General features: G+C 42.1%; 1 protein-coding gene across 1 annotated transcript in view; it reads left to right on the forward strand.

Annotated features, from left to right (window-relative positions):
- Positions 1–24,931, forward strand: part of LOC147677799 (ATP-binding cassette sub-family C member 12-like) — a 2,578,840-nt gene that overhangs the window by 1,309,129 nt on the left and 1,244,780 nt on the right. The window contains exon 14 of the mRNA XM_086945588.1: positions 23,322–23,394. Within this exon, the coding sequence (XP_086801714.1) occupies positions 23,322–23,394 (73 nt within the window). The remainder of the gene's footprint in view (positions 1–23,321; positions 23,395–24,931) is intronic.

The raw sequence follows: 24,931 nt of genomic DNA on the forward strand, positions 1-24,931 counted from the left end.
TATGGAAACACCATGTATACCCTTGTCTCCTCTGCTGGGTACTGACTTACAGCTCAATGAAGCTTTATCTCCCTTGCAAGGAATTTCTTGTGAGATGCCACATAGGCCACTTTCTCCCGTTGTTATTATAAAGAAAATGGTGTTTCTACGTTAATGACAGGGTTTGGTGGCATTAATAACTATAAGCTCCTAGATGCTCACAGCAATGTTGGCCCCTCACAACAACCAAGGGTGTTCCAAAGGTCATGTGGGAGTATAAAAAGAAAATCGATGTCTATCGGGAATCAAGCTTAAAAAGCTAAACCAAATGTACCCTCTAAGCTGGCCCCCAAAACCATGGTACCTGCATCACCAGTAGTAAATACAGTTCACCCGGCCACAATGGAAGCCTTTAAGCAACTATGAGTTGTATGTTAGATGCCAAGTTGAGCCCTATTTTGGACAGGTTAAACTTAACAGAGGCAATTCTAGTAGAACAAAATAGGTCTGCACTACCCACCCAATTAATTCAACCTGTGGTCTTGAACTTGTCGAGAGATAATATAGCCCCTGGTATTACACCCATGCCAGGGTCAGCTCCAGTCCCTTGGCAGGCCAGTGGAGGCCAGCCCTGTGGTAAAAATATGGCTCCCAAAGACCTATTGGGGTTGGCTGACGTTTCAAGAGAAAGATAGGTCCCTAATGGGACCCCATCTATTTATCCCCAAGGATCAGTTCCCCAAAGATCAGGAATACCAACAGAAGAGGCGCAGGGTCATCTAATAAATGCTGCACCAGATCTAGTGGTCATTAATCTTCCACCCCAATCAATACCCCTTGTAATATTCCTGGGAATTGTCCCTCCACTTTCACCAGGGTCCAATGAGGATTTTACTCAACTTAAAAAGAAGGTTGCTCATTGGCTGTCAAACAACACCTGTGTGGGTCCAATGGTGGAACCCAATATTATCATGGTGCGTTTTGTGGGCTGGTTAGGGAGCTCGAGGAAACCCGGAGGGGGTGACTGTATTGTTGTGAATTTTAATAGTCCTTTCCTTGTGGGTAGGTGATAGGTGGTTTTAAAGACCCCGTGAGGTTATGGATGGCAGTCAATCACTATCCCAGGAGGTTCAACCCCAAACGATTGGTTATCAGCCTGCTACTCGGTTAGAGATAACCTACAGGTTTTCATTTTTATCAAGGTTGGATGAGTGTGACTGACTAAATAAGAACTTGAAGCCCGCTGGAGAGTTACCATACCAACAGGGGTCCCCACGTATTTCTATGGGAAATGTTTTGCCCAGCCCTATGGAGGCATCTGGGATGATTAGTCCCCAGCAGCGGGTGTTTTTACAGGGTGTACATCAAGGGATGACACCTATAATGTCCTGTCATGGAACATTGCAGGTTTGATGAGAAAATTTCGGGAACCCATATGGGTGCAGTTCATCAGACAATTCCCTGTGATCTGTTTCCAGGAGACTTGGCTTGTGAACTGTAACCTCTTTCTGGAGGGTTATAAAACCTTTTTACGTCCCTGCGTCCCCGTCCCCATGCGGTAGAGCTAGGGGCGGTCTGGTGATTTATATATCATTGGGTGTGACCTGTAGGATCCTGAAACTTCCGACTGCTAACAAAGATTCACAATTTATTGTTCTAAAGAGATATGACAGCATGGGCATTACTAATTTTTATAATGCAACAAGCGCACAGAGGGAGTGCCAGATTGCCCAGCTGGGTTGTCTTATAAGACAGTCATGCGGTTTTGTCGCTCATAATCTCATGGTGGCGGGGGATTTCAATATTCACCCCTGTGAAGAACACAAAACCAGATGCATGGCTGAGCTGGATTGTGCCAGGATGCAGAGATTCCATTTTGAGCATTCTGCCCAGGGGGACGCACTGAATAATTTGCTTAATGAATTTGACCTGTTATCATCAATGTCTTTATCTGCCCCCCTTAGAATACAGTCCGTCCCCTCTTTTAAAGGATGTAGTGATGGTTCTTTTATAGATCATATCCTGATCTCCATTGGCCTCCAGTCTAATTTCCACGGTTTTATAATCATGGATTGCATTTTTAGCGACCATAACCCTATTTGCAGGCACCTTGAAGGTAGGCTGTTGTTAACACAAGCTATGGTAAAAGTCCCAGGCATGATGAGACCCGTGGATGGTAGACGCAACCTAAAATGGTTGCAGATATCCCCAGACTCATTCTATGGCGAGGTACAAGTGTCTTGTGCAATTGAATGAGCTTTTTTTGTGTCATCTGGTTCCCACCGGCGGGTGTCCTCAAGGCTTTTGATGCCCTTATTACTAAGGTAGGGGCACTCTTAAGCGCTCCCTCACTTAGGACCGTGCTATCCAACCCTAGATGGTTTGACTCACTATGTTCTTAGGCAGTAAGACAATTAAAAGATGCCCTAAAAGTAATCCTGGGTGAAGCACTACGCTGCGCTCGCGGAGTTTGCGAAGTTTGCGCAACTTCGCACTACGCGAGCTGCACGTAGCACAGTGCGAACACGCGTAGTGCAGCATAGTCATTTTTTGCTTGTTCGCGGTCCTGAATGTCATGTTCGCAACCGCAAGCAAGCAAAATGACATCCCGGCGAGATTCTCAACGCGAGGAGGTAAGGTTTCTCATTGTGAGTGGTTGCGCATGCTCATGACCACTCTCAATGAGAAACTACCAGTTCGCGTTCAGAAAGCTGCAGCTCGAGTAATAATCTACTCGAGCAGCAGAAAACTACAGCTCGCACTGTGCAAGATGCCGTTTTCAATGATTGCACAGTGCCGGATGCTTTTGCGCACTGTGCAATCATTGAAAACGCATCTTGCACAGTGCGAACATGCTACTACGCAGCTCGCCAAGTGCTACGCGAAGTTCGCGTAGTGCGAAGTGCACTTCGCGTAGCTTCGCGAAGTGCTACTTCGCAAACTACGCCCAAGAGCACCTAAAAGCAACCCTGAGAAATCAATCTTTGATTTGTGTCCGATGTCATGAGTATAAATGGACATTGGCCACTCGTAAGGGCAAACTGAAGAAGGAAATGTGGAGGGATCTATTGGACGCTAGCACCTTGGAGAACAGAGCAAGGTTCTGGGGCATCATTAACCAACCTTTATTTGAAAGGGCTGGGGATGGAGAAATAGGGACTAACATAACTGAGGATGAATGGGCGTCTCATTTTCAATCTATTTTCAGATTCCCCACGGTTAATCTTCAACCCCACGGCAGAGCTACCATCAACGCTCCAGTAATGTTTAAGCAGAAAGAGGTGGAGAAGGCAATTTTAGGGCTGAAGTGTAACAAGGCCCCAGGCCCGGATGGCATTCCGCCAGACCTTTTTAAATCAAATCCAATTCTCTGGGCTCTGGTACTGATGGCTGTGCTCAACGTGGTGGCCAGGAGCGGCTGCCCCGCCTCCTGGGGCACTTCAACCATTGTGACGGATTTCAAGAAGGGCGATCGTAATAGAACCTTGTGTTATAGACAGATCTCCCTGCTTGACTCTGTGGTTAAGGTTGTGGGTGGGGTGATACTGGGCAGATTATCTTTCTGGGCAGCAGAGAACAAGATCATCTCTGACATTCAATACAGGTTTCGCCCAGGACGGTCCACCTTGGCCCAATGCCTTGACTTATACATGATCCTGGGTAAGTATACAATCGGCCCGTCAAGGTACAATCTACATGGCCTTCATGGACCTTTCCTCCGCTTTTGATTGTGTCAATCGGGGGAAACTGTGGCAATCCATGAGGGCCATGGGGGTGGAGAATAATTTGGTTGACTTCCTAAAAGATCTGCACAGGGACACTAAGGCCAACATTAGATATGCTCAGGATCTCCGTGTATCTAGGGATTTTAAAATAGAGAGAGGAGTTCGGCAGGGGTGTATCATGGCCCCCTTTATCTATACATCAATGATCTGGAAAAAACTTTGATAAAAACAGGGGTCGATTTCCCATACGTGGGGCGACGAGGTTGCCCATCCTGCTATATGCAGATGACGTAGTCCTCATCGCTAGGACGGCAAGGGGGCTTCAGACATTGCTTTACACATTACAGAGCTTCCTCGAAGACCACGACCTTGCAATTAACAATTCTAAATTTTATATCATGCAGGTAGGGACTCGCCCGATGAAACAGTACCCTTTTAAAGTGGGTAATGAGAAGGTACCATTGACCACAATATTTTCTTACCTGGGTGTTTTGTTAGATGACCACTTGAACTGGGGGGCCCTGTTGAAGAGGAAAAAAGGGGAGGTAATAAGGGTGAATGCTGCAATTCTCAACTTTGCCTCAAAGATGGTTAAGCGCCCAATTGCGGCAATGGTGAAAATATATCAGGCCAAAAGAGTTGTTATAGCCAGCTATGGAAGTGAAACCTGGGGCTATGCAGCAACTGATGCTTTGCAGGTGGCTGAGAATGCCTTCTTAAAACGTCTCCTAGGAGTGCCCAGCGGAACATCTAACTTGGTGGTACATGAAGAAATGGGGTTGCCATTTATAGGGCATACTTTGGCTATGCACCCTTTGTTGTTTTGGCTCAACTGCTGGCTAAATAAAGATCTAGCTCTTAACCTTCAGATTTTAAGAGAAAATATGAGCCTCAACCATATGTCACACATTCCATGGTTAAAATACATTAAGGGATGTTTCGAAGAGCTGGGGTGGCCGGACCTTTTTTCAAAGCCTGGCTCTATTACTTTGAAGGATGTGGAATTTGTAAAGAAAACTTTCACTACCCTAAAAAAGCTTGGTAGAGACGACTTAGAAATTGTAAAATCTGGAGTCCGTAAACATATGTTGCTTAAAACAACCTCATCCATTGAGCCATATCTCCCGTGGCCATTGTTTTCACATAAGCGGTTTTTATTGATTAGGTTCCGATTGGACTATCTTCATCTGCTGCTTGTTGTCCCAAAAGGGAGCTGCAGAGATCAGGTGTTAGCATCCTTTGTCTGAGATGGAGTGCCTCCTCAGGATTTGCTACACTTTATGTTTTTTTGTAAATTTTATGAAGTAGCTCACAGTTATTTTTTAACACCTCTTTTAAAGAAGTTGAACTTTATTCACGCCCGGCCAACTCTTTTTTATTTACAACTGCTGAAACCAGAATGTATATCTTTTATAGTAGGCTTTCTGAAATCCTCATTGAGATCCAGGATCTGTATGGAGGGCTAGTAAACCCTCAACGTTGGTAGGCACCCCCCATTGTGTGTTTTCTCCATCCGATTATTCTTTGCACTAGATGTATATATTGTTGTCTTTTAAGGGATTATTTCCCTCTATTTTTATGGCTATGAATTGTATGTTTTAATTGTTACATGGAGTTATGTATCTTTTATGGTTTTAAATCTAAAGCCGAATAAAGTATTTTGAAATTGAAAGTGAAATTGCTTACTAATAAAGGTAACTTGTCGAACAAGTCAACAACAACAAACCCTTTGTAAAAAAAAAAATAAACAAAATGTAGCTTTATCACAAAGACCTACATACTCCAACACTATACCACTCACTTGACAGAAGCAGCTAGACTCACCACAACCTACTCCGCACAGACACAGTAAGAATCAACAATATCCCACTAAAAAAGAAAAAGAAAAAAGAAATTACATATAAGACAATGCAAAATACATCACAAAGAAATTCATGCTCTGAACACTAACAAATATGTTGCCGTTATGACACCACTTACAAAAAAAATCATTCATGCATGACAATAATACTCATTTGGAGTAAACACAACAAAAATATTTTTCTTACCAAATAAATGCAATTCCGCAAAACTGCAGAACAACCACTGCCAAAACTGTAAACAGGAATTGAAAGCTTTACACTAGAATAAAAAGGAGAAAATATACCATCACAATTACATATTCAAATAATGCACTAGTCCACACACAATCCACCAGCAAAGCTAAGAGTAGGTGGGCCTAAGAGTATAAATAAAATATGCACCCCTGTAAAAGGGAAGCAACCCACTCCCCAATTAAAAAAAACCCTGTTATCTAGTGGCTTCTGCCCCCCTTGGGGCAGATGGGCCTAAAAACATACTGCTGATCTGCCACCCAAAGAGGACAAAAATGGCCACAATCATCCTCCCATAAATGGCAGCGACCCTTGCCCAAAGGGTCATTCTCCCCCCAAAAATCCCTGGTGGCCTAGTGGGCCCTAGATAAAAAAAAGGTGAGATCTGCCCCCACTCCCCATGGGGGCAGACAGCCAATAAAATAGCCCCCGAAGGGGAGTGACCCTTGCCCAAAGGGCCACTCCCCACAAAGTATTCACTGGTGGTCCAGTGGGCCACATTAAAAAGAAATGGTGAAATCTACCCCACAGAGGGGCAGACAAAGCCAAAAAACATTGCACCCATAAGGGGAGTGACCCTTACCCAAGGGGCCACTCCCCACAAACAAATAAGTGGTGTTCTAGTGGGCCAAGTATGGGAAAAGACAGCCGCCAAAGGAGAGCCACCCTTGCCCAAGGGGTCACTCACCCCAAAACAATTCCTTGGTGGCCTAGTGGACCCTAGATTAAAAAAAGGCAAGATCTACTGTTACTGTGATCCTGGGCCAAAGGGGTGTCCGGCCTCATGGAATTGTTTATGGCTACAGCCTTCTGCCTCATCTTACTGGATAATTTCTACTTCTATTTCAGAGAGTAAATCCAAACTTAGAAATCTTCTCTGCAGCTTCAACCCAAGGCTATCCGGTGGCGATGATCCCATCTTCGGACACCTCCTTCAGCCTTGCCCCACCAAACTTTAACTTCTGAGAACATTTTTCTCAAGAATTTTTCTAGGTCCAAGAGAAATTGTTGATATGAACCCACACATTGCTATTGAGGACATGGGGACAATCACAACCAGTCCTGGTTAACTAAATTTAAGCCAGTAGACCAGGATATATTGGAAAATGTATGAATTAACTTAAATCAGGATGTCCCAGTGAAATTTGTTCTCCCAAGACTACTCCCATCAACTCAGAACCTCTGATTATTGTATTAAACTTTTCCCTTTCTTCTGGTGTTTGTCAGGAAATTACAAAAATGCAATGTGTCACCCATTTAAAAAAAGCCTCGTGTGGCCCAACAATGTTAAAAATATTTTTCAATTTGCCATATTGCGCTTAGATTCTAGAAGAACATGTGGCAGCAAATTAGTACACACCAGTTACTTGGACCAATTATAAGTGGGTTTCATCCCTGGATACAACACTGAATCTGTCATTTTAGCCGTAACTGATGACCTAAGAGTAGATACTGATATGGGATTAACATCTGCATTAATTCTATTAGACTTATCCTTCGCATTGGACATGATGGTGATAGAGCGCGCAGGTCACCCGACTATAAATTTTACAAATACTCACCTGGGCCCATAATTCAAATACACATTTTTATTCAATCAGGTAACCCACACTCTACTACCAGTCTATTTTATTCCACTAATTCCTATACCATTGATTTACCAATCCTTGTCACTGGTACCTATGATCAGATGGATCAGGGAGTTAGTTATAAAGAAGGCAGACAAAATATACAACAACATTTGCACTCCTATAATAACCACAAACTCAGGGTAGGTTCAAACTCTTTATCTAATCTTCGTCAAAAGTCATAAGCCACAGATTAAAAGTAATTAAACTATCAATAACCAAGATTAGAAACAGTTTATAGCTATGCAAAAGATAGATTATGCCCACCATTTAGCAAAGTTTGAAATAAAGGGAAGGTTAAACAAGGAACATACTATTTTCAGATACAGACTTTCGCAATTTGACTAAAGGAGGGTGAAGAAAAGGAACATACTAAACCAACAGTTTTGCAGTTATTAGTGGTTTGGAAAAGAACACATGTGCACTATCAAAACTAAATTTTAGCATATAACTATAGGGAAGGTAAAAATTGGACCATACTATGAATTCAGATAACCAAGCTTAGCTTCTTAAAGTGAAAAGGTAAAGAGAAGGAAAAATGTAGCAATCATAGAAAACCATTATAACATTCAACTTAAGGTGGGTAAGAAAAGTGGAACACGCTAATAAACCGTAAACATGAATTTTTCATTTACTGAAGGGAAGGGTAAGAAAAGGAACATATGCAATCATAGCTTTGCAAATCAGGGAAGGTAAAGAAAAGGACGCAAATTATATTGACAATTACCCACACAGATATGTATTTACTTAGAATGGTGTGAAGACCAACCCTGGCCACGGGTCAGTTGGAAAGGACAGAAAAAAATCCCAAAGATTTCAGTGCCAGTAGACGAGCAGGTGCAGATTGGAAAATCAGGACAGGAAACTCCAGAATTTGGATCAGGACCGGACCACCAAAGTTTATGACCAGCACCCGCAGTTCAGTTGCAACGTCTGCGCTACTCCCTCTCTGCAAGGAATCAGTCAAAAACCCCGATTGGGTTAATGCCTTCACCAGCAAAGTGCTTTGCCAGAATTTCAGCTTCCCAGAACCCTGATTGGGTTCTCGAACCTCCCGTCAGAATGCTCCGCAGCCCTCTGCTCTTAGTCACCTATTGAATGCGTTGGGTCAGTGACAGGTCAGCTATTCAGACAAGTCGGACAAATTAACTAACTAATCCTACCCCAGTTATACTGTTTTCCAGGTCAGTGTACCACCCCCCAATGTTGCAAATGTAAGGATCCTAAATTTCGATTGGACAAAGGAGGAGGACAGGTCATCACACCACCTACATTTCAGACTTTTGCCGTCTCTTTATTCAAATATATGTCCACGCCCATCAAATTCAGGTTCTCATGCCGGCTCATTCTACCTAACAATGGATGTTCTATTGACGATTACAATGTATACAATTTAGAGTTCATTGGGTAAGTTTCCCAGGAGCATCTTCTAGTCAGTCAGCACCTTAGCAACAGTCCAAAGGTCATTGTTCCAGAGACTTGCGATTCTCGCGCAGTCGTAGTTTCAACAAGGATGGAGTACAGCGTTACAAGAAAGGCCAGTTTTCAAAGTGTAACATGAAATGGAAAAGAAACAGTTTTAGAACACAGAATAAATGAATACACTGTATGCCATGAATTTCTACACTATACCCATTACTTTATAATAAACTATAGCATTAGGATTAGGCAGAACGAACAGCTTAGCAAAAGCAGCAGTGCAAGCCTCTCGCATGTGATAACACAGAGCAGCCATAGTAGCTCTAGTGTGCAGAAGCAACAGATTCCCTCCAAAGCTACGAGTACGTCATGTCATGGGGGTATGACAGACGCATGCGCAGTAGAAATTCCCACGTAGCAGTAGCCATCTTAAATGCAAGCGTATTAGGATTAGTAAACACATAAGCAAGCTTCACTCGGATACCCAATAATGATGAAAAAGGGGTAAATTAGTAAGACAAACATGTTGATTACATAGTTAGGGTTATTCGAGGTTCATGATTACAAGCAAGTCGCTTCTCGTGCGAATCCTTGCTCCATCAATCCCCTCTTTGATGATATTTTATATCATCACCAATTAATGAAACAGATGCCAACTTCTCACATTTCACCCATTTCAATCTCCTCAAACTTTCTATTCTGCTTTTTCTCATTATTATTATGAGAATGTTTCATTTTCTTATAGATCTGCCTATTTAATTCGTCTAATTCGAGTTCTTCAATATTTCTTTTTACTCCTCGCCTATTCATGGAATATTTCTTTTTATGTTTTTGACATTTGCAACAAATTAATATTCCTAAAACTAATAAACCTATTCCCGCCATTGGCATCAGTATTTTACTCACAAGACTTTTACCTACAGAGTAGAGACTATCAGTAAGCCTCTTCCATGCACTATCAGCCTCCAGTGGTTTAAGCTCTTTTTCCAAATTAGTAATATTTCTCTCATACCTCTTAATTTCAACACTTTTGTCTGGTATGTATGTGCAACAATGTTGCTCTTTCAACATTCTACAGACTCCGCCCTCTTTTGCCAATAACGTGTCAAGAGCAAGTCGATTTTGCAAAAGCATAGATTTGATCGCAACCAATTCGGTATTTACCATCAAGAAACGTCCAGCAGTGTCAGTTGATACCCGATCTACTACTGTTGACAATTTGCATATTCGGTGTGTATTCAGAGCCACTCCCACTGTAGGTATCAATGCACTAAATATATCACCTACTATTTCCCCAACACTAGCTTTTTTGCTACCTACTAATCCATTAGTTTCTTCATTGCTTCAGTGATTTTACCCACATGGTATATCTTTGGGAAGACAATACCAAAATAACAACTCCCATACCAATGGTCTGGTAATTTGAAATAAGCCTTATTCCCACATATAATATAAATTCCGGAAAACACAGGTTCGGACCCATCTTCAAAACCCCAACCCCCAATTACCTTGTTATTGTGTTCGCATTCACTGGAACCAATGAATACATTGTTATAATAACTAGTCTTTTCTCTGTGAAGACAGAGTTTCCCCTTCTTTTCGAAATCCAGTAACATAGCAGCATTAGCTCCACCGTTCGATGTGCTCCCTATACTTTCAGCCCATTTAGTGATTTTCTGATTCTTGTCATTTGCTTTTCTTTGGATACTCTCTCTTCTTTTCTCTACCATATTCTAAAATATTTTCACTTTTTCGTGTAATAAACATGTTAAGTTATTCTTGTGTGCGTCATCTATATCTATTTTTACTACAGTTAGAAAATATTCACTCATATAGCGTGCTACATCTCTAGTAGTATGGACAGGGTTTAGGTTTCTACGTACAGGAAGTTCAGAAAATATCACATCTAAGTCGGAATAATAATACTGTAGTGATCCTTTCTTGTGAAATAAGCTAGCTAAACAGTACAGGAAATTCCATATGTTAGCGGCAAGTGGTGGTATGTCACACCCTCAGCTACCGAAGTAGGCAGCTTCATACAGACATAGCAGTCTTCTATTTCCATTGCTTCTATATAGTGTATTAACAGGTTTGCAAATACATTTAAATGAGTTCTGTTTTTGATTCTAATATAATGCAGTCCTTCCTCATCTGGTGCTTTTAAGTCTGATTTAGTTTGTCTAAGGCTAAGTGCTCTCTCTTGTGTATCTACTCTTTGAGGTGTATCTCTGGTTTGTAACTCTTCTGTGTCTTTTTCCAATTGCTTAGTAGGGTACAGATTTGTGTCTTTACTCATCATGTAAGGAATAGCTATTGTTAGTCCTTTCAAAAGTAAAAGTACTATTGCTACACTACACAAACATACTTTGCAGCATGTTTTCAAACAATTTCTTTTTGGTCTTCCATTAACAGTATGATCAGCCATTTCTGCCGAAAAGGAGATTCAACCCCTCTTTGTAAATTTTACACAGTTTTTACCCTGTGTAAATTTCAAGTGGGTCTCACTTCTTCATCAGTTTGATCAGTAATCAATTCTTCATCACTTTTGTCGCTTATTTCCAAGTTTTCAAAATCCTCCAATACAATGTAAGTCCACTCGGGGACTTTGTATTTATTATTCAGTCTCTTTAGTCGTGAATTTCTCCTTCTTGGTTGTATCACAGGTTGATCAGTTTGACTTGTTATTTCATCTACTTGTTCAGGTTCTTCATTAATTCTCTTTAGACGCAGTGTCAGTTTCTTGACATAACTGGGCCATTTGTCTCCTTTTCTAAGTCTTTTAACTGGCACTGTGCTTTGGCCCTCTTCGAATGCTCTTTTATTTTCGTACAGTTGTGGCACATCGATTTTAATGCTGTCTCCTGTCTCCCTCTCTATCTGATTTGTTCCAGGTCTTCTTTCTGTTTCTTCTGCCTGGTCACTAATCTGGCCTTGTTCAGGTATTTGCTGATTTTGATTTTTACTTTTTTTACCCTTTTTCATCCTGAACACAATTGTCTATTCCTACCTGGTCTTGCTCAAGCTCTTCGAACCCTTGATTTTCTTCTGCTTGAGTTTTCGCAATAATTTCTATCTGTCCCTTTTCAGGCTCAGCAGTTCTCGATGGAGTGTCGATTATTTGATCTTTCCATATCTGGTCCTCCTCAGAATCACTCTTGACTTGGATTTCTATGATCTGAGTATCTTTTTTTACACCTATCTCATCCTCACTATCACTCTGTCTGTCTAGATAGGTTTGACTTCTTTTCCGCACATATTCTGCAGGTATTTCGATTACTGGAATCCAATCATCTTGACTGGTGCTCGGCTGTTCCTCTTCAGCTACTTCAGGATCGATCTCTTGAGACCCCTCAGTTGTGCAACCTTCAGCCTCAGTTTCATCAGATTCAGTCACCTTTTTCATATGACTTGCATGGATCCAGGGTGGAACTCCTGCGCACTTTACAGCTGTGGTGGTAACAAGAATCACTTGACGTGGTTTACCCCACCTGGGTGCAAGACAAGATTTTCAAGTGTGTTTCTTTATCACTACCCAATCAACTGGGTTCAGGTCATGTGCTGGAGTTGCTGGTCTGGCAACAGCGTCTTCCCCAACCTGGCGAGAGATAAAACGCACTTGGTCAGCCAGTTCTTTGCAGTATTCCAGTACTAAATCATCAGATATGCTTAGCAGTTTGTGTCCTGGCACCCATGCTTGCCGCATTGCTCTTCCCATCAGTATTTCATGGGGACTTAAGCCTGTGTTCCGGTCTGGAATACTTCTAAGTCCCATCAGAACAAGTGGCAGAGCATCTGGCCACTTCAATCAAGTTGAATCATACATCTTTCCCAATCTTGACTTGATAGTGCCATTCAATTGTTCAACCACTCGAGAAGCCTCTGGGCGATATGCACAGTGCAGTTTTTGCTTAATCTTGAATGCTTCACAAATTAGGCCCTTTAATTCACTATTAAAATGTTTTCCTCTATCTGATTAAATTGTTACTGGAAAACCGAAACGTGGGATAATCTCTCTAAGTAAAAGCTTAGCTACAGTATTGCTATTGTTTCTGCGTGCGGGGTAAACTTCCACCCATTTTGAAAACAGGCAGACAATGACAAGTGCATATTTTAGTCCTCGCAAGGGGGCAACTGAATGAAATCAATCTGCAATCGAATAAAAGGACCCTCTACCTTGCCAATCTTTCCTGGTAATACCATTGTTTTCTTCCCTGGGTTAATTTGTTGACAAATTAAACACCTCTGGCAGAGTGCCTCTGCTATGTTCCTGAACTTCGCATAAAACCATGTTCGTCTGAAAAGACGTATCATAGCATTTCTTCCCAAATGTGAATCTCCATGAACCAACCTAGCCATAGGAGCAAGCAGACAGTTTGGTAACACTACTGTTTCGTCAAGATAAACAATGACACCATCTTCAGCCCTAATCTCCTCCATTGTTCCTTTTCCTTGGGTTCTGCTGCATTTTGCAAATCTCTCACTACTTCCCATGTATTCACACCATCCAGCAACATAAGTTGGCAGCTGTTTCCGCCCACCTTAACCTTTTTGTTAACAGCTATCTTATATTTTGCACAATGTTGGGCTAATTGGTCAGCATATCGATTACCATCTGTCACTTTGTCATTGCCAGATTTGTGAGCAGCACACTTCACCACAGCTGCTTCTTTTGGTAACTGGGTTGCTTCCAGTAAATCTTTCACATAGTGACCATTTCTGATTGGAGTACCTGAAGAAGTCAGAAACTCCCTTTCGAATCGAATCTTTAGAGCCAAGACGCCCTCAGGCATATGTTCGCTCTCTACAAATCTCAAAAATAAATAAATTTGCATCCATAATCGGCCATAGTCATGCACAACCCCATAACCATATTGGCTGTCAGTGTATATGGTTACTTTCCAATTTTCTCAAAATTTACTGGCCTTTGCCAGGGCAACCAATTTGGCTACTTGTGCAGACTTGACTCCAGGTAAATGGGATGCTTCCACTGGACCTCCCAATGTACATACTGCCTAGGCAGCGCTTAGACCTCCTTCCTCATGTCTCATGCATGAGCCATCTACAAATAGCTCATAATCTGAATCTATTAAGGGTTCTTCTCTTATGTCTGGTCGTGGTTTTGTACTGTTTTCAGTCAGGTCAATGCAGTCTAGTTCAACGTCTTCCTTCAATTCTGCAATATGTGAATTAGGCAACAGGGTTGCTGGGTTCAGAATATTACACCTAGCAATGGTTACATTTCCTGCACCTACAAGAATTCTCTCGTACTTAGTCAGCCGACTAGATGTGAGATACTGAGTCTTAGTCTTGGTTAGCAAGATTACAACTGCATGTGGAACATACACAGTTACAGGATGTCCCATAATGATGGATTCACTCTGCTCAAGACTCAAGTTGCAGCTACTGCTTTCAGACATCCAGGTAATGCAGCTGCTACTGGGTCTAACGTGGAAGAAAAATAGGCCACAGGACGTTGCACTAGTCCATGAATCTGAGTCAGGACTGAAAGTGCACAATTATCTTGTGTGTCACAGAACAGTGCAAAATCCTTTGAATAGTCAGGCATTCCCAATGCTGGAGCTATACACAGGCAGTCTTGTAAATTTAAAAAAGAAGTCATGCTTTCGTCATCCCACTCTACTGGGTCCTTGGCTCTTTTCTTTGTCATCTGTATCAGGGGCTTTGCAAGGACTGCAAATCCCACAATCCATTGCCTACAGTATCCTACGACTCCAAGAAACATTCTGATTTATTTTTGTGTTTGTGGCAAATTCATGTTTTTAATTATCCTGATTCTTTCTGGGGTAACTTTTCTGACACCTCTCTCTATCTGATGCCCCAGATATTTCACTGAGGTAGCACAAAATTGCAATATCTCTGAGGACACTTTATGTCCTCCTTCACCCAGATGAGTCAGTAAAGCAATGGTATCAACAACACAGTCTTTTCGTGTTTTAGACGCCACCAAAAGGTCGTCTATATACTGAACCAAGACTGACTGTCCAGGTAGTACTACTGACTCAAGGCATTTTTTCAAAATCTGATAAAAAATCGAGGGGCTTTCTGTGTACCCCTGAGGGACACGATTCCAAACATAGACATGACTGTCGAAATCAAATGAAAAAAGAAATTTGCTATCTGGATGCAATGGAATTGAGAAAAATGCGTGACATAGGTCAATTACAGTAAACCATCCAGCTTTCCACGGTATCTGATACAGAATCACTGCAGGATTTGGCACGACTGGACAGCAAGGTACAACAATCTTCTTAACCTTTCAAAGGTCTTGTACCACCCTGTACTTACCACTGGGTTTCTTTATACCAATTATGGGAGAGTTACATGGACTGCTCATTATTTCTTGCAAAATACCTGCTTCCACCAAACGCTTTATTTCTACTACAACACCTGCTTTTATTTCTGCATTCATTTTATACTGTCGTGTATATAGGTAAACTGCATCCTCTTTTATGGTCACTTTTATTGGGTCAACATTGGCCATTAATCCTACATCCTTTCCAGTAAAGTCCCATGCCTCTGGTTTTACTGTCTGTTGCAGTTCTTCTGGTAAGTCCTTTATTGTCATTCTTTTAATTTCTGTCTTTGGTCTCGTTAACATTAATTTGTACATTTCATCTTCGTCTGGGGTTTGAATTTCAACACCATTTGGAGTGCAGAAGATGGTGCAATTCATTTTGCACAACAAATCTCGTCCTAGCGGGTTTACAGGACTTGAATCACAAACAACTAATCTATGCATTTCTTTAAAATAACCTATTCTAACTTCCATGGGTTCTGTAACTGGGGTACTAATTTGCTTATTAGAAATGCCCAATACTTGGATTGCTTCTCCCGAGAGGAGTAGGTTTGGAACGTCTGCTGTTCTCACAGTAGAACGGGTAGCACCAGTGTCCAACAGAAAGGTGACATCATTTATTTCAACCTTTCCTTCAATGTATGGCCCTGACTGGTCTACCAGCAAGGAGGCGCCAATCACTCGCTCCTCGTCCTCCCCCCTCAGGCACCGTCAGTAAGGTTCTTCACAAAAGAATGTGTCATTCAAAAGAAATTGGGATGTTGCTGCATCTCTCTTTTTCCTTCCTTCCCAATTCGAAGTATCTACACTCTGTTGTGCTTTGCTCCTGTAATTTGGCATAGGCGCTGGGAGTAACTGATTCTGTATCACCTGCTGCTGGGTCTTCCGTGGCACCTCATTCTGCGTCTGTGGATTTAAATAATTATTTTCCACATTACCATTCTGCACAGCCTTACACTCGTCCTTCCAGTGCCCCAACTTGCCATACCCGTGACTTCTTCGCATCCTCCCTATTGAATTTTCCCCTTGGCCTTCTGCCACTTTCATCACCCTTATTCTGGTTGCTAGTCATCTGGTTTAACTGTTGTTCTTGTTGCTCTGCTAATTTTACTTGTCATATGTTTCATATCAATGTTGTCCATTCCACTGTATTGTTTAAATGTCTGCAACAAATGTTCATAATATGAATGCACTGATTAATCTTTTATTCCGAGTGGTTCTATCTATTTTCATCCAGTCTGTTTCTTTTGCAGGCACCTTTCCTTTAAGGTAAAGTATGTCCTGATTGTATTTTTTCATTACATCTTCGGAAGGTGCCCCTGTCTTTCGGTCTCTTGGGTACTCATCGCTAGGCCAATCTACAGCAATTTTGCATTCTGTCCACAAATCTACCGGAACTACGATGTCAAATAATCCATCTAAGTCTTTCAAAAGACACTTTGACACCTTTACAAATCTCTCTACTTGTCTGTACCATTCTACAGGTTTTTCACGAAGTTTTGGGAAATCATTTGTAAATGACAAAATATCCTGTCGGGACCATGGAACATGCACATAGCCTACACCTGGTACCTCTCGCATGGGACATAATTTTTCCACCTTCTCTGCTTCTTTTAAAACATACTCTGATGTCATTTGTCTTGATCGAACCTCTTCCTTCTTCTTTGCCCACCTGGCTTTCCATTTTACTAGTTCTTCCCATTTTTGCAACAGTATCAGCAGCTCTCTTATCTGCACCTATTTTCCTGATACATTAATGTTTTCCAAATCTTTGTCAGAAAATTCTACTCGATATGTTTTCTGCAATACTTTAGATTTTCCAATGTCGATTCCCATGCTAGCTGCAGTGTCGATTAATTTCTGATGAAACACCCGTGTATTCCTAGTAATACTTTTACAGATGAATAGTAATTCATCCTCACTAAGGGTATTTAACCTGTCCATTCCCACATTTCCAGCGGATCAATTCCTCTATTTCGAGTCTTAATTTATATATATCTAATGGCTTTGGCTGTGTTTTTGGTTTTTCTATTTCCTGTGTCCATCTATCTATCTCTTCAGGAGTTACTACAGTGGCACTTCTCGTACCTGAAGATGTCTCTATCTGAACTTCTCTCGAGTTTGAAGGGGTGGTCTGTCTCATTGAACTACCTTCTGGTTCTCTTATTGGTAAATCCATTAAGGAGATTAAGGAGATTACTGACTCACATTCGCTTGCCTGATCATCTATTATCAATGGTTCCTTTCTTGGCTGTACTACTGATGCAGTTATAACCGGAGCTTTTGGACTGACTTGCTTATCTCCGAACTAAGGAACAACTGTGCCAATAGTTACTGGAATTGTCAAAGCTTCTGGACTTGTATTTATTTGGAACATTTTCTGAATTAATTCACTTCTCTGTTTATTCAACGTTTCTCTTTCTCTCTCTTGCAATACCCTTTCGATGGACGGCTCATGTATCACTTGCTGAATTAAACACAGTTTTAAAAATGGGGCATTCGGATTTACTGTACTTGGTTCCTCATTATATGGTGGTGAATTTTTCATTAATAAATCCTCCATATAAATTGTAAATATCATCATTTAGGAACAAAATTTATAAAGTGGACCTATGCATAGATGCTTTATGTTGGATACATATCATCAAGTACATTTATGTCAACCAATAATGTTTGAATATCTTTTTTTTGAATTTTTATAAATATATAGAATGCAATAAATACAGAATAGTCAAAAAAATTTAACAATTTGTTTTCAATAAAATACATCCATAGGTGTGAGACAATGGAATTGATGGACACAATGCAATTCAGTTTCTTTACATCAAAATGTGCAAAAATACAACCATTCTAATATTCAAATTTCTTAAGGCACATAGTTGTCATATTATAAGGTACAATGGCTAGGAAATACGTTCCTAGGAACGTATTTCCTAGCCATGCTTAAAATTGTACCTTATAATATGACAACTATGTGTTTTAAGAAATTTGGACAAAGGAGGAGGACATGTCATCACACCACCTAAATTTTAGACTTTTGACGTCTTCTTATTCAAATTTATGTCCACGCCCATCAAATTCAGGTTCTCATGCCAATTCATTCCACCTAACAATGGATGTTCTTTTTTTTTCTCCTTAGTATCGATGTTTAATTGACACTGATAGAAGCTTACTTTTTACACATTGGTAGGACAAAGGTCATTGCGATTCTCGCAGTCGCAGTTTCAACAAAGATGGAGTACAGCGTTACAAGACAGGCCAGTTTTCAAAGTGTAACATGAAATGCAAAAGAAACAGTTTTAGAACACAGAATAAATTAATACACTGTATACCATGAATTTCTACACTATACCCATTACTTTATAATAAACTATAGCATTAGGATTAGGCAGAACGAACAGCTTAGCAAAAGCAGCAGTGCAAGCCTCTCGCATGTGAGAACACAGAGCAGCCATATTAGCTCTAGTGAGCAGAAGCAACAGATTCCCTCTAAAGCTGCGAGTACGTCATGTCACAGGGGTATGACAGATGCATGCGCAGTAGAAATTCCCACATAGCAGTAGCCATCTTAAATGCATGCCTATTAGGATTAGTAAACACATAAGCAAGCTTCACTCGGATACCCAATAATGATGAAAAAGGGGTAAATTAGTAAGACAAACATGTTGATTATATAGTTATGGTTATTCGAGGTTCATGATTACAAGCAAGTCGCTTATCGTGCGAATCCTTGCTCCATCAATCGATCAGAATACTCTGCTTCAGCCTGTTGAAGCCGCTGGCATTGTAGGGACCCCTAACTGCTTGCTGTACAGTTGTCACCTTAAAAGGCTGATAAAAATGAGATAAAGTATGGAGTCCCACGAGCTTCTGCCATGTCCCCCCATATTTTTCACATTTTTATTAGACCTCTCATAAGAGAGGCGGCCATGTATTTAGTTGCATGCATGATTCACAGATTTTGCTGCAGCTGGAAGTTAATTACTCACTTCAAAATAACTTTCAGGACGTCATGCATTTTGTCAGTGAATAGATGAGGCTGAACTATCTAATAATGAACACTAAGAAAACAGAAATAGTACTGATGAGATCAAACCCAGTACTCTTCGCTAAGCAAAACTGTGCCCATTAAATGGGAATGCTCCCCTCACCGAAGGCAGCTGCAAAAAGCCTGGGAGTAACATTGGACAGCTTACTTTCCACGATACAACAGAGTTGTGTCTAAATGTATTTTTCTCCTAAAAACAGTTAGGAAATTACAGGCATTTTTATAAGTTAATGGCAAAGAACGTATGAAGGTAGTAGTAAATGGATATCACCTGGAATATGCCAATAGGAGCACTTTACAAATTTTATGAACATTCATATTAATATTAACAGAATCCTAATTGTTCTGACAATGGAAGAACTTTGCATAGCAGTTATGGAGATATCAGTATGATGATGAAAGAAACACATATTTCACAAGGAACCATGGAATATGTTCCACATGCTACAAGCACGGTGAGACAGGTATGCCCGGACTTGAGTCCAGTGCTCACTTTGCTACTGGAACCAAGCTGTACCAGACTAAAGGGCTCCAAATACAACAAACCCAATCATAGGCTGCTTGTGTTCTGGTTCTGAGGGGACCTAAGTTGGCAATTCTTCCTGTACTGTTCCTATAGGAGCAGGATCAGGGCTTATTTGATTATGGATGGGTCTAATCTGAGAAGGCATTCTGGACAAAGAAACAATGGACAAGAATGCAGATCTGATTAATTACCAGTGGCTAAGATTAATTCAGGTACCCACCCATCCCCTTTTTGTTTACTTCATTGATATGCTGTAAGTGTACCGGGTATGCCAGGATGTGGGTCTCATGCTCACTGTGCCAATGGAACCAACCGTCACTCAACTGAAGAGCCCCAACTAGGGCAATACTGGTCTTGGGTTGTTTGTGTTTCAGTTCATTGAGACTCTGGCTTGGCTATTTGCGCTGATCGCCGCCACAGACGACATCAGGATCCTGATGGACAAAGGAGAAACAGCAGCCCTCATCCTCCTTGACCTATCAGCAGCCTTTGACACAGTCTGCCACCGCACCCTATCAACACACCTTCATGACGCCGGAATTCAAGAGAAGGCCCTGGCCTGGACGACATCCTTCCTCTCCGGCAGAGCTTAGAGGATCCACCTCCCACCCTTCCGCTCAAAAACCACAGAGATCAACTGCGGCGTCCCACAGGGATCCTCCCTCAGCCCGACACTGTTCAATATCTACATGGTACCACTCGCAAACGTCGCTCGACATATAACCGCAACATCATCTCTTATGCCGACGACAGCCAGCTGATCATATCCCTCACCGAAGACCCCCACACCGCCAAAGCCAACCTCCACAGAGGAATGTAGGGCATTGCCGACTGGATGAAGGACAGCAGACTGAAGCTTAACTCAGACAAGATGGAGGTCCTCATTCTCGGACCCACCCCATCAGCCTGGGACGACTCGTGGTGGCCCACATTGCTAGGCACAGCCCCGGAACCAACAGACCACGCATGCAACCTGGGGGTCATCCTCGACTCCACCCTCACCATGACCAGGCAAGTCAACGCCGTCTCTGCGTCCTGCTTCAACACCCTCCGCATGCTTCACAGGATCTTCAAATGGATCCCTCCCGACACAAGGAAAACCATCACCCATGCCCTCATCACCAGCAGACTCGACTACGGAAATGCCCTCTACTCAGGAACAACAACCAAGCTCCTTAGACGACTCCAACGAATCCAGAACGCCTCGGCACGATTGATCCTCGACGTCCCCCGATGCAGCCACATCACACCCCACATGAGAGGCCTGCACTGGCTCCCCATCAACAAGAGGATCACCTTCAAACTCCTAATCCACGCACACAAAGCCCTTCACAACACCGGACCTACATACCTCTACAACCGCCTCAGCTTCCACACCCCCACCCTTAACGTCCGCTCAGCCAACCTCGCCCTCGCAACCGTTCCTCGTATCCAGAAAACCAGAGCCGGCAGCAGATCTTTCTCCCACCTCGCCGCCAAGACCTGGAACACTCTCCCCACCAGCCTACGTCAGACTCGGGACCTGCCGGCCTTTAGACGACTCCTCAAGACCTGGCTCTTCAACCAGTAGCGCCCGCCGCCTCCCGAGCGCCTTGAGACCCTCATGGGTAGGTAGCGCGCTTTATAAATGTACTGATTGATTGATTGATTGGTCAGTTTCTATTGGAACAGGATCAAGCTGATTGGCATATGAATGGGTCTAATCTGACGTGTCAATGAGGGCAAAAAAATAGACTGGGAACCTGAGCAGAGTGGTCACCATTGGCTGAGATTAATGCAAGCATTCCATCGATCACTTTTGAGTTGCCTTCTGCTGTGAGACATTCATGCACATTTCTTCAGCTTAGGTTAACCATGTCACATCACTGTTTGGATGAATGTGATTCTCACAAGTGTTTAGAGTCCCAAAATGCCCAGAAATTGATTGGTTAGTGCTTTATAAGACACTGATAACGACGGTGACGAGGAGTAGGTTTAAACTTTGGTTCCCAGTATTCGTCATGAGGAAAAAGAGCATGTAATTGAAACGCTGTCTCTTTAATAATATCAATGTGTCATTGCTCTCACAAATCATTAGTCACAGGAGTTGCAAAGCACCTTTAGATAAGGGTGGAGAGAAAAACTAAAACATCACATTAATAATATGTAAAATGTGGGTAAATTATGTCGTGAACACATGATGCGCATTAGAACAGCAGTTATGTTAAAAAATATCACTTGTTCTTGCTAGATGTGTCCATTCCAAACACATACAGTTAAAAAAATTACTGGGAGAATGCTGGTTTGACCCGGAGGTAGCATGTTCCCAATTCTCAAAAAAACAATTAAAGATCATTTATGAGAATTATAGAATGGCCCTGCTATACTCTAATTCCAACATAGGCAAATCAACCCTAACCTTTTTGGAAATTAAGGACAGTTCTGTCTTTGAAAGGGTTCTCGACCTTATCAAACCTCCAACAGCCAGAAAACTCTATTTGCAATTTAGATTTGGGGTTTTGCCTCTGCGATGTGTGACCTCGAAGTGGAAACTGCAAAATGAGGATAGGTGCCCCGTTTGTAACCATTCCGAGGAATCTGAGCTCCTGTCCTTTTTGGATGACCGGGATATAGTAAATCGAGAAAGAGATGGTTAGCTCAGATTTGCAGAAATCTAGGTAGTAGACGTTGTGCTGAAGCATTAAGGATTCTGAAATACGATCTTAATATCCCAATTGTCTACTCTGTTACGGGGTTTCTGTTCTCCATGTGGTGCACAAGAAGGGTCTTTCTTAAATCTCCCAACGCGCTAGCAGATAAGAACTAGCTAGTGGTGTGGCTCACTGGTTAAAGACGGCAGACCCGGAAGCAGAGAACAGCCCGGGACCAGGGTTCAATTCCCGATGCGGCAGGGTCGTGGACCAGGGTCAGCAGACTCGATAATTCTCGCCTCGGTGCCTACTCTAACCAGGGATCACACTCGGCAACTCTGGGCATTAGCTTGCCTCATCTCTACAACGGCCCCCCACATTCGCCGGGGATGCCTGGTTTCACCTTGGAGATACCCAGTAGGGACCATCTCACAGGGGTAGCCAGGACGGGTTCCCCAGCGGTCTACAGCGCCACGACGCCTCAGGGCAGCAGTGCGCTTTACAAGACACATACACATTGAAGGGCACCAATTTATTACAATGTAATACATCTCATAATTGATTGAAGCACTCCTGTTCCCTTTTTGCAATCGTGTTTTAGCATGATCAATTTGGTTTTAAGAGGAAAAAAAATAAAGAATAATATGCACCATGCACTTTGAATGAAATCTTTTGTATGGATTTGTGATATGTCTTTGTGTTGATCAGCCATCCTTCTTTTCTTTTTCTTCCTAAAAAAATGGGAGAAAGATTAAAATGTTGATTTTATGTATTTATATAATGCTGTTTTATCTATCTTTTAAACTTTGTAAATGTCATGGGATTTTAATCAAAGCTCATTGTTTTTTTTAAAAATGACTCTTTGCAAACGAGCGTTGTAAATTTTGCACTTTCTGGGCCATGTTGGCCGTAATAAAGTTACTTTGACTTGACTTGACTTTTATTTTGAATATTTAGGTATCACGAGGCAATCAGAGTCTGTTTACTGGAAACCGATTTGGCAAGCCTGCCCTTCGGAGATCTGACAGAAGTAAGTATGAGCAGGTCAATATATATTTACTCTTTCATACGTTAAGATACGAAGAAATTGTGTTTGGCTGTCATGATTTATCTGCACACCAGCCTTCAACCAAAAATCTTTGCTGTGACCTCACTATGTTAAACCAGCATCAATATCTATCAGGAGTGCAATATAGATTTAATAGATAGTCATACCTGTTTCTGGCCTCCCATAGTATTTTGGACCGTCTAAAATATATTTTTGCAGTTCATTCGTTACAGTAAAAAAGCATGCTCCAATAGCCCAAATGATTATGTCTAAGTGCATTATGGTTATTGTAGTGATTCATGTATGTGGTAGTCAGGGTTGGAATGGGACGAAAAATGGGTCCTGGCATCCAGAAAAGGTGCCCCACATTTGTGGATCATAACCTTTCCTGAACCATTCCCTGTTAAGGACTGAGGGCAAATATGTGGTAAAATATTTTGGAAATCAAGTTCTCTCTTAACTCTTTTTCCAACCTCTACTTTCAGTTCTGTACATTCTTTAACCCCCCCACCCCGGCCCCCCATATATCTTACACCCTAGGCTTAACTTTTCTCTCTTCTGTTAATTGTTTACTCTACTTACCTGTTATCTTGTTCCCCCTACTCACCGTATTTTCCTTCATTTTCTCCCGACCACCCTGTGCTCCTGTCTTCTCTCTTTTTTCTCTTTAACCATTTTCCTTTCCTTTCCTTGTATTTCTCTTCTCCCGACTTTCTATAATTGAGCCCTTCTGCCCATTGCTCCTGATATTCCTGGTTATCCTTTGCTCAGACCTTCACAAGTCATTTTTAGGTCTTGCCTCTCAATGCGCATGCGCATTGAGAGGAGCGAGACTATAGGGGCTTAAACAGACCTTACCTAGACTGGCGATTTGATGCTGTGCCCGTGCTCTTTTAGGTCAAAGCGCAAGTGCATTGACCTAAAATGCGCGTGCACAGCATCAAATCGCCAGCCATCTGTTGCCCAGCTTGGTGCCGCTCCACCCCCTGCAGCATCAAAGGCTTTCACGGCCGGCCGGCCGTGCTTTCAGTTTCACGGCCGGCCGGCCGTGTCTCCTTATTTAACTTGTGCCGCCAGCTAGTCAGCCTCTCTGCCCCTGTTGTGCCGCCCGACTTGTTTAGTTAAGTAATCCATGAATTGCATCTTGTTTGCAGCAGTCTCCAGGTGTGCTTCCAAACCCCCCACCCCTCCTGCGCCTGTGTGGTTGTGCCTAGTCTATGTGTTTCTCTCTACCTTCCCATTGCTTCAAATCATGCCCCCACCCTTACAAAAAAACTCACTTTTGCTCTTTTATTTAGAATAAACTCCTGCTTTACTACTTTGTGTTTTTTCTCATTTTTTCTCATTTAATGATTTCTATCCCTCTCATCCAAATTATTCTCCATTTAATCCACATTTTGCTTCTTGTGCAGAACATGTTTCCACTTTGGCTTGTGCAACCCATGTCAGCTTCCACTTAATAATATCTATGTAAACGTTTACCAGTAGGCAGCCTGGCCCCTTCCCGGAGTCTTCTTCC

Source organism: Lissotriton vulgaris, chromosome 12, assembly GCF_964263255.1.
Source record: "Lissotriton vulgaris chromosome 12, aLisVul1.2, whole genome shotgun sequence".
In the NCBI taxonomy this organism is placed as follows: Eukaryota; Metazoa; Chordata; class Amphibia; order Caudata; family Salamandridae; genus Lissotriton; species Lissotriton vulgaris.